The 17,299-nt window shown below is 45.2% G+C and overlaps 1 protein-coding gene across 1 annotated transcript in view; it reads left to right on the plus strand.

The window, feature by feature from the left end:
• Positions 1-17,299, plus strand: part of MAIP1 (matrix AAA peptidase interacting protein 1) — a 45,301-nt gene that overhangs the window by 3,149 nt on the left and 24,853 nt on the right. The window contains exon 2 of the mRNA XM_073633230.1: positions 14,811-14,882. Coding sequence (XP_073489331.1) covers positions 14,811-14,882 — 72 coding nt within the window. The remainder of the gene's footprint in view (positions 1-14,810; positions 14,883-17,299) is intronic.

Genomic DNA, 17,299 nt, shown 5'->3' on the forward strand with positions numbered 1-17,299 from the left:
TTTGGCTGTACTTCTCCCTTAAAGTGGTTGTGAAGCTTAAAGTAGAACTATAGGCAAACCATTTTTTTATCTTGGATAGAGCAAGGGAGAGTTGTAACCCCTGTCAGATTTTTCTTCGCCATCTGTGTCCTATTGTGGAGCTTTCCCTTGCCTTCTACTCCCATAGCCAACAGGAAGTGAGAGGAAATCCCTGCAAATTAAGGGACTACCTTGGGACCCCCAGGTTACCAGAACTAGTGTCCACATTGGAAGATTTCCCCTCTATTACTTTTCTGTAATAGGGATTTTCTATTACTTTCACTTTGAATGATAACAGTAAACAAGACAAATAGAGAGGGTGAACGGGGACACAGACAGCAATAAAAACTGACAGATGTTCTAATCCCTCTCCACTCTATCCAAAACTTATAAAAAAAAAACAGTTTTATACCTACCTGCTCTGTGCAATCCCCTGACAGCGCTCTAGGCTCCTCGTCTTCTCAGTATACCGCCATAAGAAACCGCTTCCTATGGGGGACGCACTTGCAGGCTCGCTCCCTAGTCAGGCTGTGTGTGTCATCCCCAGAACACAGACCATCACCTCCAACAAAAAAGCGAAAACCAACACAAAGTCATCATGGATGTGTATCTGAAATGGATGAAAAAGTCCATTGAGATAAGCCAATGTAGTTGACAAAAAGAGTATAAAGAGTAAAGTATTACCAAAAAGAGGAACCACTAAATGTTACCTTAATGTGCTTGGGACAAAGGCTTGCTAAAGCCATGGCTTCTGCACGTGTGCGGGAGTGAAGGCTGCATCTGAGGGAGAAAGACAGGCGCCTAAAAATGCATGCCGCCTGCGTCTGCAGTGACCGCCAACGTCACGTAGGAGCCGACAATGCGTGAGGCGGCACTACAACCTGGGCGGTGGGGACCCGCCCATGACTGACGTCACCACGTCCAGCTGGGTTGGATAGTTGGAAAAGGCGCGTGCCTCCACCACAACGCCAACTAGTGACGTGGTGTGGAGGAGCGAGGCGTGACGCCGATGCGCTGTGATCTGCCGCCCGATCCCCAAAGGGGGGGGGCCGCGCAGAGCGCATCGCAGCTCCGGGTTTGAGAAAATCGTTTTAGCCCGGTGCCTACCCTACGATACACCTTAGTTAGGTACATAGTGTAAGTATCCAGAAATCGACTCGCTGTCCTTTCTGGTTGCTCTTAGCTCATTGGTTGATGTTTTCACATTTTGTTATTTACAGATACCCCACTGCATCTGCCCCTGAAGAAGTTTTATTCACAGAAACGCGTCGGGCAATATGGATGCAGCTACTTTTGTTTTAATATGATTTCATCCAAGTCAATGTTTTTAGGAAATTATACTTTTATACGTACCTTTTACATCATGCTAACATGTACCTCCCAGTGTTGTATATGTACTCCCTTTATGATGTATGTTAATTCTGATTTGTTGCTCAGATGTCATGTTATCTGCTGTATTAGCCTATATTTATGCAGGTTTTGTTTAGCGTGAATGCACATGCAACCTTCTATGCACATATTGTGTTATGTATTTTTTGATGCCTATGCAATAAATTGACCTCTTATTTCAACTCCATCCTGCCAACGGCCTCATTTTAAAGTCCCAATGTCTTCCCTGTTTATTTTCCTGAACCCGGGATGGAGGCACTACCCTGTTCTCATTTAAAGTCCCATATCCTCTTTTTTCGCTATTGCTCTATTAAACTCTGATTATAAAATTTTCACAAACCCTGGAAAATAGACTGCTCCCTTCGCTAATACACAAAGACCATGTTGGTTTGTCCCTATTAGACAAGCGGGGGGGACCACACCAGACATACTATTGACCTTATCGACCTCTTAACCAAAACTAAGCAACCTGCTATAGTGTTAAGCTTGGATGCTCAGAAAGTGTTTGACTGTTTAAATTTTCCATTTATGCAGGCCCTTAAGGCATTCTATTCTAAACCTACTTCTCAAGTGCAGCTTGACTTCCATTTGTCTCTGTTATTTCCCCTGAGTAACAGTACTAGACAGGGCTGCCCCTTATCACCCTTGCTCTTTATACTTAGTCTAGAACCTTTGGCCATGAGGGGTGATGCTGAGACACGGAGTACAAGCTGTCCATATTTGCTGATGACATCCTATTGACAATAACGCATCCCCACATCTCTCTTTCATCACTCCATGACACCCTACATTCATTCGGTAGTCTTTCAGGATTTAAAGTTAATTTAAATAAAACTGAAGCCCTCCCTATAAATATCTTGATGGACCTTCTCATCTCTCTACAGGGGAATTTTAAAAATTGTTGGTGTTCCCACTCACTTAAATACCTGGGTGTTCACTTGACTCCCTCATACTCCACGCTCTTTCGGGCCAATCCCCCCCCCCCCCCCCTTATTTACAGAAATAGATTTTTGAAAACATGGTCAAAGCTTCCCCCTCTCCCTTCTTGGGGGGATCAATGTCCTCCTCCAAAATGTCAATACTCCCTAAACTGCTGTATCTATTTGAGACACTACCAGTATTGATCCGTATGCCCCAACTGAAAGCACTTCAGAGAAATTTCCTGAATTTTATATGGAACAACACTTCTAATAGGATAGCAAGCTCAGTGGTCCAGGCTTTACGAACCAGGGGAAGTTTGGGAGCCCCTGATCTATTTAAATTAATATTATGATACACACCTGAGAGCCATTGCCTCTTGGACGTCCAGGTATGCCACAAACAGATGGTCTGAGATTGAAATAGGGATTCCCGCTCACCCTTGCTGCATGTTATGGCCATCATCTGCAAATCCATCTCTCAACTGCGAAGTGTATGTTTGAACCCGATGTTAGTCACACTTCTTTGGAAATCTCTCTCTATCTCTCTCTATCTCTCCAGTTTATCCTATAACCCTATGTTACCATGGACCCAAGCTGGTATATTTCAGTTACGCCATTTGGTACATCCTGTGACACACAAACTCCTCTCCTTCTGTGACCTACAATCCAAACATAAAATCCCCAAATCTCTCTTTGATTCTTTTTTACAAATTAAACATTTTTTTCGCCACCAAAACCCCTCATATGACTTTAGACCGGCCAACCGAATTTGAACTGTTATGCTCAAAAGGCCTTTATGAACCCCACTGTAACGACACCCCAAGTATGAAAGGGGTTAAAGCCATTTGGGACATTCCATTTCCAAACATGACAGCTACCGAACACTCCAATCAGCCGAACAAGAAACCCAAACTAATAATTCTTCCCGCCAAGTACGAGATGAGCCTCTGTACGGAGGATCAAACAGGAATCAGACTATTAGAACCAAAATTACAAGCCTTTATATACTGTTAAAGAAGAGGTTCCCCCTTCCAGCTTATATTACTCTAACAATACAACTGTAACCAGAAACCTAATTAACATGAGCTAGTTTACTAAGTCTTTACTAAGACTAGGTGACTCAGAGACATGACCTTTATGACAGACTTGTGGCCACCGAGCTTCACACATTAGTATAAACACAGGACACCTTTTCACAATAGCAGGAACTAATTACAATTAACAATACAAACAGTGATCCCCCCCCCCACTCAGCCTAGTAGGCACAAACTATAGTAGGATTAGACTGTCCGTCTCCTACCCAGTTCTAGAGGCCAATGTGATCAGCTCTCTCAACTAACATGTTGAGTTCAGAATTAAACCAAGAATAGTCTTTACATATATCCTGGGAGATATTGTGGATAAATATTACTGTCCCATTTTAAGTAATCCAATCATATTCTCAGGGTTCATTCTTTTCTTGGTCACCCTGCGCCCAACAGTGAGTCCCGTCACATGGCTCCTTTCTTGTTGGACACTCCGGCAGACCCGGCTGGATCCTTCTCGGGTCAACTTGGGGATGTCCGGAACTAGGAGGCAGGAGTGACGTCTGTTTGCCGGGACAACCCATCAGGATTGCCATTTTGCTTACCGGGTCGGTAGCTGATGGTGAAATTGTAAGGTTGCTGGGCTAAGCTCCACCGCAGCAACCTGCCATTGTCTCCTGAGACCCGGTTAAGCCAGACCAATGGGTTGTGGTCGGTGACTAATGAAAATTCCTGTCCGTATAAATAAGGGTTCAACTTTTTAAGGGCCCAGACCAGGGCCAAGCACTCCTTCTCCACTGCCGCATAGCTCAATTCCCAGGGTAATAGCTTTCTGCTCAGGTATGCAACAGGGTGTTCTCCTCCATCCTCCCCGATTTGGCTCAGCACAGCCCCCAGTCCAAACATGGAAGTGTCTGTGTGGACAAGCAAGGAAACGTTTGTTAGGTACTGAGGCAGCCAAGACAGGGGCATTTACAAGTGCTTGCTTGAGGGCTATAAATGCGGCTTCACAAGCTGGAGACCACAGGACCTGTCTAGGTAAATTCTTTTTCGTCAGGTCAGTCAGGGGCTTGGCGATAGCACTATAATCAGGGACAAAACGTCTGTAGTACCCTGCAGTCCCCAAGATGGCTAATACCTAGGTCTTATTACGGGGTGTGGGCCAGTTAGCTACTGCCTCTACCTTGGCTGGCTCTGGTCTCTGGTTCCCACACCCTACTCGGTTTTCCAGGTACTGCACCTCCGCCATACCTAGATGGCACTTATCTGGTTTCAAGGTCAGGCCTGCGGCCCGGATCTTGTCCAGAACCACCGCTACGTGAACCAGGTGCTCCTCCCAAGACCCACTGTAGATCGCAATGTCATCTAGGTATGCAAATGCAAAATCCTGAAAGCCATCGAGGAGCCTATCCACCATACGTTGGAAGGTAGCCGGGGTATTTTTAATCCTGAATGGCATGACCTTAGACTGGTACAGGCCAAACGGGGTAACAAATGCCGACTTGGGGATCGCATCCTCGGCCAGGGGAGTCTGCCAATAGCCCTTACACCGGTCTATTGTAGTTAAATAACGTCCCCTGGCTATACGATGTAGCAGTTCATCTACCCTGGGCATCGGGTAGGCGTCAGTGGTGGTCTTCTCATTGAGTCGCCTGTAGTCCACGCAGAACCGTGTAGTTCCGTCTTTCTTAGGCATCAGGACTACAGGCGAGGCCCAAGGGCTGTCAGGGGGCTCAGTGACTCCTAACTGAATCATCTCCTGTATCTCCTTCCGCATTCCTTCTCGGACCGCTTCAGGGATACGGTAGGGGGGCTGTCGAAGGGGTGCTTGTCCAGGGGTCTCTACATTATGCACAGCCAGGGTCATGTAGCCCGGTTTTTGGGAGAAAGTCAGTATATAAAGTAAACAAGTGCAGCGCAATGAATGTCCATAAAATCTGAAAAATTTCCACCACGTGACAGACTAAAAGTAGCCAAAACTCACTGGCAAAACTTACCCCATTAACAACCTTATTACGTGTAACACTGTCGGGGTGGTATATGTACTAGAGTGTGATTGCGGGTTGCAGTATGTGGGGAGGACCTCGAGACCCCTCACGATACGGATTGCAGAGCATGTCAACAATATAAAGAAGGGACTTAGGACACACAATGTCTCTAGACACTTTCACAATAGGGATCCCAGATGTCTTAAATTCTGGGGTTTGAAGAAGGTTAATCGTCACTGGAGAGGGGGAAATTTCATTCGCCAACTTAGCCAACGCGAGTCTTTTTGGATCCATGAAACCCAAACTTTAATCCCCAGGGGCCTTAACGTCGATTTCGACCTTAATTGTTTTATTTCAAATAAATGAGTGGTTTTATAAACAATTTATTGTACTTATACATCCTATTACAGACGAAGGCGGGTATACGTTTATATTGATATTTTACGTTTTTTACTACATATGCTTTTTAACACTATTCCTAATAATTTTTAGCATTCTAGATTGATTATTATTGTGCTTATTTATTATTGAGGGCTTGTTGCCTATGTCCCCATTAGATAGCGCTGTATATTCACATGGAAGATGGCGGTACTTGGCTGGCGTCTTGCGCTCTCCATGGTAACTGGGCAGTACATAAACATCGGGTGACGGTTGTAGCTCCACCCACCGCTGACGAAGTCCATCTTGGACGTAACGTGCGAACGGGGGGAGGAGCTATACCGCTGACGTCACCCGCTGTTCGTCTGTGATGCTATCCGCAGCCTTGGCACTGTTGCTTTTTACAGACCATTCTTCTGAGATTCACTTAATTACGGATGTCACTGGATGTCATTTGTTTGCCTATACACCAGCTGTTGTAGTGTTGTGCATCCTCACAGACCGCTGCTATTGCACATTTATCTGAGACTTACCACACATGGAAGTCATTGTTTTCATGTTAACCGGCTGTTGAAGTGATTTGTATCCCAACAGACTGCTGCTATTGCACTTCATGCATGGTGTTTTTTAAAGACTTTTTATAATAAAGAACTGTTACAGTGTACACTTAGAGTGTGTCCACCTTTTCTTTCCTCATATTCGTTTTCATCCATCATCATCTCCTTCTGTGGTTGCCGTGGGTTTCTACATCTGCACCCCCTTGAGTGGGTAACAAGCTTGTTTGACCATTTAGTTAATTCAAATGGTCCATCTTATCCGGTAAGAGCAATACACAGATAGTGGAAGGATTTCACAACATGAATTTTGGCTACTTTTAGTCTGTCACGTGGTGGAAATTTTTCAGATTTTATGGACATTTATTGCGCTGCACTTGTTTACTTTATATACTGATTCTTTATAGGCTTTGTGATTTGCCTTGTAGTGTTCAGCTTGCAATTATTTATTTTATTTATTGTACCAATGTGCGCTGATTGCCTTTTATTTTGGGAGAAAGTCGCCTGTTTCTCCCACAGAAGCTGCTTAGCCTGTTCCTTCTTTGTGGGGCTTAACCGGTCCCCTAGCTGTACGAGGCTAATGAGGTCAGTCTGGGGGTCTCTCTCTAGTAAGTCGGGGAGGGGTAAACTTTCGGAGTCGTCCGCAGCAGGGGCACACACTGCAGCAACTTCCTCCTGCCGTTCCTGATAATCCTTCAGCATGTACACATGAAAGGTTCGCTGGATTCTTTCATCTGCACTAGGGTTGTCCCAATACTGAGCATTTGCGCGAGTACTTGTACTCGCACAAATGCTCCTGATGCCTTAGCCGATACCTGGGATGGGAGAGAGGCGATGTGCAACAGGAAGTCAGCGGGCGTAGCGGAGAGCGAGTCCTAAAGCACGTAAGCTGGCAAGGGTGCAGAGTGCAGGGCACAGCTGCATCATCCATCGGGATCGGCGACCGGAGCCGTCACATTCGGTAATGGAAGGGACGCTTCGTGTTGCCGTTACACCGTCAGTGCTTGAAAATCCCAACGCCCATCTTGTTACACCCTGCACTCGGCCACAACATGCCAGCAGCGGACATCTTGTTACACCCAGCCCATATAGTTCATAGTGTAACAAGATGTCCGCTGCTGCTTTATTGAGGCCGAATGCAAGGTGTACCAAAATGGGCGTCACAGAGGCAGCATAGAAAAATCCTCTCCTGCCCATAAGTGCCAGCCATCAATCCAGTGCTCATCAGTGACATCTGTTAGTGCCATCCAGCCATCAGTCAGTGCCACCTATCAATGCATGCCACCTATTAGTGCTCATCAGTCAGTGCCATCCATCAGTGCATGCCACCTATCAGTGCTGCACAATCAGTGCTCATCACTCAGTGCCATCTATCAGTGCCCATCCATTAGTGCGTGCCACCTATCAGTGCCCATAAGTCAGTGCTGCTTAATCAGTGCTCATTAGTGCTGCATATGACTGCCACCTAATCCTATCAGTGCTGCATATTAGGGCCTCCTCATCAGTGCTGCCTCATCAGTGCCACCCAATCCTATCAGTGCAGCATATTAGTGCCTCCTTGTCAGTGCAGCCTCATTCGCACACATCAGTGAAGGAGAAAAAGTACTTATTTACAAAATACAAAAAAACCTGTCACATGACATTAAAAAAAAAAAGTATCGGTATCGGCGAGTACTTGAAAAAAGTATCGGTACTTGTACTCGGTCTTAAAGTGGTATTGGGACAACCCTAATTTGCACAGCTGGCAATAACATAGGTAGTATCACATACCTGGGCTACTACTTTATACGGGCCCTGCCAAGATGCCTGCATCTTGTCGGTCTTCACAGGCTTGAGCACTAAGACCTTCTGCCCAACCTGGAAGATACACTGTCGCCCCCCCCCCCCCCCCCCGATCGTACCATCTCTTCTGTCTCCCCTGGGCCGCCTGGAGATTCTCCCTTACCATCAGAGACAGTTGCTCCATGCGGTCCCTGAGTTCCAGAACATAGGGCACTATGGGGGTCCCCTCCTGCTCTGTCTCTCCCTCCCAGTGTCCTCTAATGAGATCGAGGGGTCCGCGGACCCTTCTCCCATAGAGTAACTCAAAGGGAGAGAACCCAGTAGATTCCTGGGGTACCTCCCTGTACGTAAATAACAGGTGAGGCAGGAATCTCTCCCAGTCTCTGCAAGTGTCCGAAAAGGTCCTCAGCATTTGCTTGAGGGTCCCGTTAAAGCACTCGCAGAGACCATTAGTCTGGGGGTGGTAAGGTGAGCTCAGCAAGGGCTTAATATTGCACACCTTCCACAACTGTTGGGTGAGCACAGCGGTAAACTGGGTTCCCTGGTCAGAGAGAATCTCCTTAGGGAACCCCACTCTAGTAAATATCTTAACCAGGGCATCAGCTACTGTCTCTGCTTCAACGTTGGACATAGCTACTGCCTCTGGGTAACAGGTGGTGTAGTCCACCACGGTGAGAATATACTTCTTCCCGGATGGAATAGGCCTGGTCAAGGGACCCACAATGTCAACGGCTATGCAGTAAAAGGGCTCCCCAATAATAGGCATGGACATAAGTCTGGCCTTAGGGTGCCCCCCCCCCCCCCCGCGCTTACCTACCCGTTGACATGTTTTGCAGTACTGTTGCACATACTAGTTAAAATTGGGCCAGAAGAAATTCTGTGTAATTCTATGGGCTGTGCGACGGGACCATAGATGTCCTGCTAGTGGTACATCATGCCCGATTTGCAGAATCTCCAGCTGGTATTTCTTAGGTACCACCAGCTGTCATTTCTGCGGAGGGGCTTTACTTCTCGGGGATGGCTTAGGGATCCTATAGAGTCTATCCTCCACCCATTCATAAAGCTCCCCATCTACTCCCCTTTCCTGAGTATCTGCCTTAGCCCTATACTTGTGTAAGGCCGGGTTTCCCTCCCGAATGCCTCTGGGGTATTCCAGCCTAGGGGAGCCTGAACTAAGGTACATGTTGGGGAAGATAGTCTTGGGTCTCAGCAGCAAGCGGGCCTATTCCAACAGCACGGGTCTGGGCACGGGTAGTCACTGGGTTGGCTTCAGCGGGGCCCATCAGGGCGTAAGCAGAAACGAGGGGGGCCAAACCATTCCCCAGTAGTACATCCGCTGGAAAATCCTTCATCACCCCCACATTCACTTGTCCCAAACCAACCCCTACTATCCAGGTGAACACGGGTAGCCGGAAAATGGTACCTCCTGCTACCCTTATGGCTACAGTGTCTCCGGTGTGTTGACCCTCTGGGATGAGGTTCTTCTGTAGTAGGGTCATGGTGTCGCCAGTATCACGTAGGCCATTGGCTACCTTTCCATTAATCCGGACAGTGTGCCTGTGTTGCTGCCTGTTGTCCTGGTTAGCTGCTTGTACTGGATCAGCCTCGTGCAGGACGCCCTAATGTTCTTCCTCCTCAATGCAGTGAACTGCAGGCATGGATGTGCGGGATTCCCCCCTGCTGACTTTCTCCACGACTGGTACTGCCTGGCTGGATTCAACGGACAGTCTGGCTTTTTGTGTTCTAGCTGTTTACACCCGAAACATCTGATGAGTTGTGAGTAGTCCTGGGAGTTGAGCCTGGGCTGCTGAGAATAAGTGGCCGCTGGAGGTGGTACTGTAGGGTGGTACGACTGGTTGGTAGGCGCCAGCTGGAGGGGGTGCCACTGATCGTTAATCCACCCGAGCTGTTGTCTTGACCACAAGGTTATCCAGTTTGCGGGCGTCTGTGTATTCGTCCGCCAGGCGAGCTGCTTCAGGCAAGGTGAAAGGTTTTCGGTCCCGGACCCACTCTGACTTCTGGGAACTCGTCAAAGAAGTGCTCCAGCAGGAACAGCTGCAGCACCTCTTCCCCGGATACTGCTTGGCATCCAGCGACCCAGTGGGATGCCGTGCGTTGTAGGTGGCATGCCCACTTGTTATATGAGTATCCAGTCTACTTGCTCGTCTCTCGGAACCGCCTCCGGTGTGACGGGATAACTGGCCAAAAGTGCTTCTTTTACCAGCCCATAGTTCATAATCTCGTCTGGGATGGTCCTGAATGCTTCACTGGGCCGGCCGGACAGATTCCCAGCCAAAGTGGTAACCCATTCCTCTGTGGGCACCCGGTGTAGGGCACATTGCCATTCATAATCGGCAAGGTACTCATCAATCTCCCCTTCTGTTTTTATGAAATTTTTAAAAGCAGCAAAATGTACCTTTCTCCTTTTCAGTTGGTGCTGCTGTGACTCCTGCTGCAGCATCTCTTTGCTGTAGCCAATTTGCCTCCACAGCCGCTATAACTCTGTCTATGATCTCCGCTGTAGGGTTAGGGCCATAATGTGCCAGTCTTATGTTAACAGCCCGATCAAAACTTGCCTCTTCGAGTGTCAAGTCTGTTACGCTGGGCCTTTCGGTTGTGTTGGGTCTTTCGGCTCTATCCATTTCGACTAGTTCTGCGATAATGTCCCTCTTCTTACGGTTGTTGGCCGGTCGGCCCCGGTTCTCCAGTAAGTCCTTGAGGTAGAGCGCTTTAGCCGTTCATACTGTGCTTCCATTGGCCTGTGTTCTCTTGTAGCTGTCTTTCTGGTCTGTGGGAATCATCCCGCTGCTTGCCACTAATTGTAACGACACCCCGAGTATGAAAGGGGTTAAAGCCGTTTAGGACACTCCATTTCCGAGCACAACGGCAGCTACCGAACACTCCAGTCAGCCGAACAAGAAACCCATACGAATAATTTCCCCCCCCCCCCCCACATACGAGACAAGGCTCTGTACGGAGGGTCAAACAGGAATCGGACTCTTTATTAGAACCAAAATAAACAAGTCTTTATATACAGTTAGAGGAGGTTCCCCCCTCCAGCTAATATTACTCTAACAATACAACTGTAACCAGAAACCTAATTAACATGAGCTAGTTTACTAAATCATTTACCCAGACTAGGTGACTCAGACATGACCTTTAGGACAGACTTGTGGGGTCACCAAGCTTCACAGATTAGTATAAACACAGGACACCTTCTCACAATAGCAGGAGCTAATTACAATTAACAATACAAACCGTGATCCCCCCCCCCCCCCCCTCAGCCTAATAGGCACAAACTATAGTAGGAATAGACTGTCCAGCTCCTACCCAGTTCCAGAGGCCAATGTGATCAGCTCTCTCAACTAACATGTTGAGTTCAGAATCAAACAAACCAAGAATAGTCTTTACATATATCCTGGGAGCTATTGTGGATAAATATTACTGTCCCATTTTAAGTAATCCAATCATATTCTCAGGGTTCATTCTTTTCTTGGTCACGCTGCTCCCAACAGTGACTCCCGTCACATGGCTCCCTCCTTGTTGGACACTCCGGCAGACCTGGCTGGAACCTTGTTGGGTCAACTTGGGGATGTCTGGAACTAGGAGTCCGGAGTGACGTCTGTTTGCCGGGATAACCCATCAGCATTGCCATTTTGCTTGCCAGGTCGGTAGAGATGTAAAATTTCTGGAAATTTTGAAGCTTGGAAAAAACCCGTTTTTTTTGGGGGGGGGGGGGGGGGGATTTAAATTTTCAGAAAAATTGAAAAAAATGCTTTACATTAGCACTTTTTTTGTCTTTTTTGTCTTTTTAAGATTGAAAGTCATTCTGTTACTTTAGGAACATAAATTATGACTATGGATAATTTGACTTGGCATAAAATTATCATTATTAGCATATTAAAAATATAGTGTAGCCAAACAATTATCACAAACAGAATTTACTTTTTTATAATATTTATTTGTAACAAAGGGAGCAACAATCTCCTGAACTGCTTACTAGTTTAAGTGGAACAGCCAAAGAGCCTCCACTAAACAATTTTCAAAACCAAAAGTAGCAATTTTTCAAATTTCCTCTACACAGTATTAAATAAAAATAAAAACCTCATTCTCATAAAAAAAGAATTGAAGATGGGGGAAGTGTTAAGAAGAGAGTGGGACTAAGTTTCAATGGACATTTAATCAGAATCATTTTCTGAGCTGAAATTGTCAGTATCCGTCTCTGCTTCTGCAGCTACTCCTCTTTTTTTTTTTTTTTTTTTTTTTTTTTTTTTTTTTGTCCGTCATCACAATTAGGAACTTCTAAAAACGTAATGTTTGACTGGACCAGTTCTTGTTACAATAGCAGCACAGCACCTCCTAAAGGGAGAAATGCATACTGTTCTTGCATTGGAGGGTTCAGTTTGTTACCTAGGACTTGCTTGTCCTCACTCAGTGAACAGAAATTAGAATAATCTGATATCATACATTTTTTTTTTTTTTTTTTTTTTTTTTTAGAAATGATTTGGAAAATATTTAAACACCCTGTCCTAAAATATTTTATTCATCATGTTAAAATAAAATATTCCACAATTTTTTTTTTTTTTTTCTTTTTTCCAATTTATTGGAAAAAAACAAAAAAGCCTTCAGGGGAAAAACAGGAAAAAAAATGTTTTGTTTCCGTTCTTTTTTTTTTTTTTTTTCCGAGCCATCACATCTCTACCCTGCACCCTCCCGTCACACCCACCTATTTATAAAATCCTGCATACAGCTCCCCCCGACTGAAAACAGTCATGCATACATGAGGAAATATTCTACAACGGCCTATATCCCTAGGTGACTGGGGGAAAATATAGGACTCTACATCTAAAGTTTCACCGTGTGTGCCACAGAGAGAGACTGCTTACAAAATACTTCTGTTCTGGTATAGGACTCCAGACTTTTTACTTGCTCGAAAGCTGACATCATCTGGGCAATGCTGAAGATGTGGTTTATCCTTAGGTACCCATTAGGTAGGTACCCATTATCATATATTTTGGGAATGCACTGCACTTATACCCTTCTATTATTTATTATTATTTATTTCAGGTACTTATATAGCGCCGTCAATTTACGCAGCGCTTTACATATACATTGTACATTCACATCAGTCCCTACCCTCAAGAAGGAGCTTACAATCTAAGGTCCCGAACTCACATTCATACATACTAGGGAACGCTTGACTGCTGTGATAGATGACTCCCTGCCAAGATTTAACAAAATCTGGGGGTAATGGGATGTTTCTGAATATAATATTGAGACGCTACCTCCAGTTCCATAACACTATAACTTATGTGCACATCACATTGGTCTTTATAAAATAGCTCCTGTTCAGTTTCCTCTTGATTTCACATTCATAGTCCTATCTCTTGTACCATGATGTCTTAGCATTGTGTTTCCTCATATTACCTCCTATCTATTGCATTTATGCATATTGTTATGCCTTCTTTTTTGGCTATTACTTTTGAAATGTACAATCGTTTTTGTATGCGTTGAAAAATTTAATAAACAACTAAAAAAAAAAAAAAGTTTATATTTACTAAAATTATTGCATTTCCATGTTCTGTGGGAGACCAGATATAGTGACTGCAGGGTCCGGGTTTAGTAACGCTTTAAGCCTTGTACACACCACTAGTTTTTTTTCGTTCAACCCAGTGGGTTGAACAACAAAAAACTGAGTGCTCAGGTTGGAGCCACTGTACTAACAATTCAATGTTAGTACAGTACTCTCCCCTGCTGTGCTGTTGTGTTCTCGCCAGAACAGCCATTGGCTGAGAGAGCTGACCAGGAGCCAGTTGGCAGACCTTTTTCGGGCATGACCCTTCGACAGAAGCCAGCTGAACCAGCTGCCATACCCCCGGCCAGAATGTCCCCCAGTTTCTATTGAACCGGATGCTGCCGCCTGACATTTAGCCCATGTGTACTAGGCTTTAGTCTGCAACCACATCACCTAATTGAGGGAGACTCCTGGTTTGTCCCACCTTCTGATCTAACATAAACACACCCATATGCCCGATCACTGTGTGCACAGTTATGATTGAAATTGTCTCAATATGTGTCGACAAACACTAACCAGAGGTGACGCACACACTGAGAAGGCATGTGAGTGTGTTTGTGGTGGATCAGAAGGTGGGACAGACCAGGAGTCTCCCTCAGTTAAGAGCTTCAAAAACCCCTCCTGACTGTGCCCAGGCATTGTGGATTCTTCTTGTATGCAGTGATGTCACTAAAGTGAGTTTATACAAAACTATGCAGTAAAGAAAAATTATAATTTTTGCTTTGCTGATAGATCAGAGCTGTTGGACTTTATTACTATACCCTAGTTCAGTGATGGTGAACCTTGGCACCCCAGATGTTTTGGAACTACATTTCCCATGATGCTCAACTACACTGCAGTGTACATGAGCATTATGGGAAATGTAGTTCCAAAACATCTGGAGTGCCAAGGTTCGGCATCACTGCCCTAGTGCATCTTTAAGTACATGGTTCCAGTATGCTCGGGTAACAAAATCCAAAAAAAAATCCTTTTCTGCAATATAGCATTGGTTGCAACAGGAGGCAGTGGCCTGGGCATTGATCCCCCATGCTTTGTGCACTGAAGGATCTGAGTTCAGATTGGCTGTTCTTCAAATTTAGCAGCGATGACATAAGATATTATGGCGTCAGTAGTGTTCATTCTGCTGTAAAAAAAAAATTATATTTACTAACCCTGGTGTTTTATCATTTTTCCTTTTTTAGGCATTTTTATTTGTTTCAAGAATGCTGTCTCAGAAAAAATTTGATGCATTAGAAAATCTTGTTGCCAAGGAGGTAAGAGCCTATGCTAAATTTATGTGAGATTGGTTACACCTTACAGTGTGGCATTAGATGTAGTTTGTCTGCTGACTTCTCTCAGCTGGTAGAGCTCACGGGCTCTTTCAAGCATGATTACCACCCTCTGATAAAGTGATCTGCTGTGACTCGCCTCCTGATGCCTATTTTTTTTTTATTTACATTGCAGGACTGCATTGCAACTGTGAGTCAAGCATTTGTCTCAGTTTCAGCGTGACCCTATTGATGTCAATGGGTGCCTGAGTTCAGATTGCAGTGGTCACGATGCAAATCATTGCAGCCAAGTGTAAAGCTTTGTCAGGCTGTTAAAATTCCAGGGGCAGTCAACTTTAGCCACCTCCCTACTGCTGTTTAAAAAAAAAAAAAAAAAAAAACTCAAAAAGGTGGTCATCTACAGTGGATCCAGAAAGTATTCACAGCGCTCCACATTTTATTATGTTACAGCCTTATTCCAAAATGGATTAAATTCATTTATTTTCCTTAAAATTCTATAAACAATACCCCATAATGACAACGTGAAAAAAGTTTGTTTAAAATCTTTGCAAATTTAATAAAAATAAAAAGAATTCCATGTACCTAAGTATTCAAAGCCTTTTGTCAATACTTTTGTTGAAGCACCTTCAGGTGCCTTTCGGCAAACTCCAGGCGGGCTGTCACATGCCTTTTAAGGGCCAGTTCGCACCAGATGCAGTTCTGTGCGCTTTTTTTCTGCACTAAAAATGCATGCACAGTGTTTTCCATGTATTACAATGGCTCTAGTTCACACCATGCAGTCAGTTTCTGGTGCAAAAACTGACCGGAAACTGACTGCATGGTCCACAAACGGCACTCAAGTGGTTTAGTCTTTAAGTGGTTAAACTGCCCTCATCTACAGACAGAAGTTCATTCCTTTGATCTAAGAGCGAAATGTTACAATGTTTCTCTTTGTGGCTGTTGTGATAAACTTGGCAGGCTGGCTGTTCTTGAGCAGATAACTCTCTGCACTGAATCAAGAGAAATGCTGTGTAAAGTGATTGTAAAGCCTTGTGTGGAATTTTTTTTTTTTTTTAAACAACAAACATGTTCTACTTACCTGTGCTGTGCAGTTGGTTTTGCACAGAGCAGCCCAGATTCTCCTCTTCTCGGGTCCCTCTTCTGTGTTCCTGGCCCCTCCCTCCTATCGAGTACCTCCAGCGGCTTCCTATGGGGACGCTGGAGTCGAATCACAGCTCTGTGTATCCATTCAGACATGGAGCCCTGACGCCGCCCCCTTTCTACCCTGATTGACTGACTTTGACAGCCGCGGGAGCCTGGACGGCTTAGACATTTGTGGACATCGCTGGAGAGAGATGGGGCTCAGGTAAGTAATTAGGGGGGCTGGAGAGGCTGCTACACACAAGGTTTTTTTTATCTTGATGCATAGAATGCATTAAGATAAAAACCTTCTGCCTTTTACAACTCCTTTAAGATCACAAGGGGGGTTGAATCGCTATCTTGATTCTTTAACCAATAATTGTGCAGCTATACAGTCACCACGGCTAAGTATTAGTAAGCTGCACTATATCACATTTTTGGGTTTAATACCGCTTTAACTTCCATTTCTCTTTAACAGACACAGCACTCCATTATTCAGAACCGTATATCGCCCCCTACAGGAGTAGGACACTAGGCTGAAAAAAGACTTGGCTACGCCTATGGGCAGTCCTAGGTGATATACACCCCCCTTTCTGCTACAGGCCTTCAGTTTTTTTCTGCCTAGTCAGGAGTAAGGACTTAGTTCCCTGCTGGGATCTCTGGTCCCAGCAATCTTTTGTTTTGTTTTTGCTTTTTAAACTACATTTTTCTTTCTCGTACATCACGGGACAAAGAGCCTCAGTAATTACTGATGGGTTATGGGTATCACAAGGTGATTGGACACTGGTCACACCCTAGACAGGAAGTTCAACCCCCTATATAAGCTCTCCCCTTACTGAGGATACCTCAGTTTTTTCGCCAGTGTCTTAGGTGTTGGTCACGTGTAAAGATGTGCTGTGCTGAGCTCCAAAGGGAATATCCTATACTGGGGCAAGCCATGCGAACCGGATCCATTTCAAGGTGTCCTTTTTAGGCCGAATTAAATGGTACCCGGGCCTCGTGTCCGAAGAAACGAGGTCTTGCCTGTAATGCTTCTCTTTTTAGAGAGCTGGACCCCGGGATCCAGTATTTGGTTTTTCTAGTCATATCCCTGGCGGGGTGCTTTACGGGCCCAGAACTGCGGATCCTCCTTTTCTAGGGGGCCCCTGTCTGAAGGTTTTTCCAAATGGAGCCCACCGTGAGAGGTGAAGATTGGGTCTGTATAACAGAACCCTGCAGCTGGATAAGGTAAGGGAGATTCCTCAGAATTTTTTAATTCTAGTGGGTTTCTTCTTTAAAGTGGG

This window comes from Aquarana catesbeiana, linkage group LG06 (assembly GCF_042186555.1).
Source record: "Aquarana catesbeiana isolate 2022-GZ linkage group LG06, ASM4218655v1, whole genome shotgun sequence".
Lineage (NCBI taxonomy): Eukaryota > Metazoa > Chordata > Amphibia > Anura > Ranidae > Aquarana > Aquarana catesbeiana.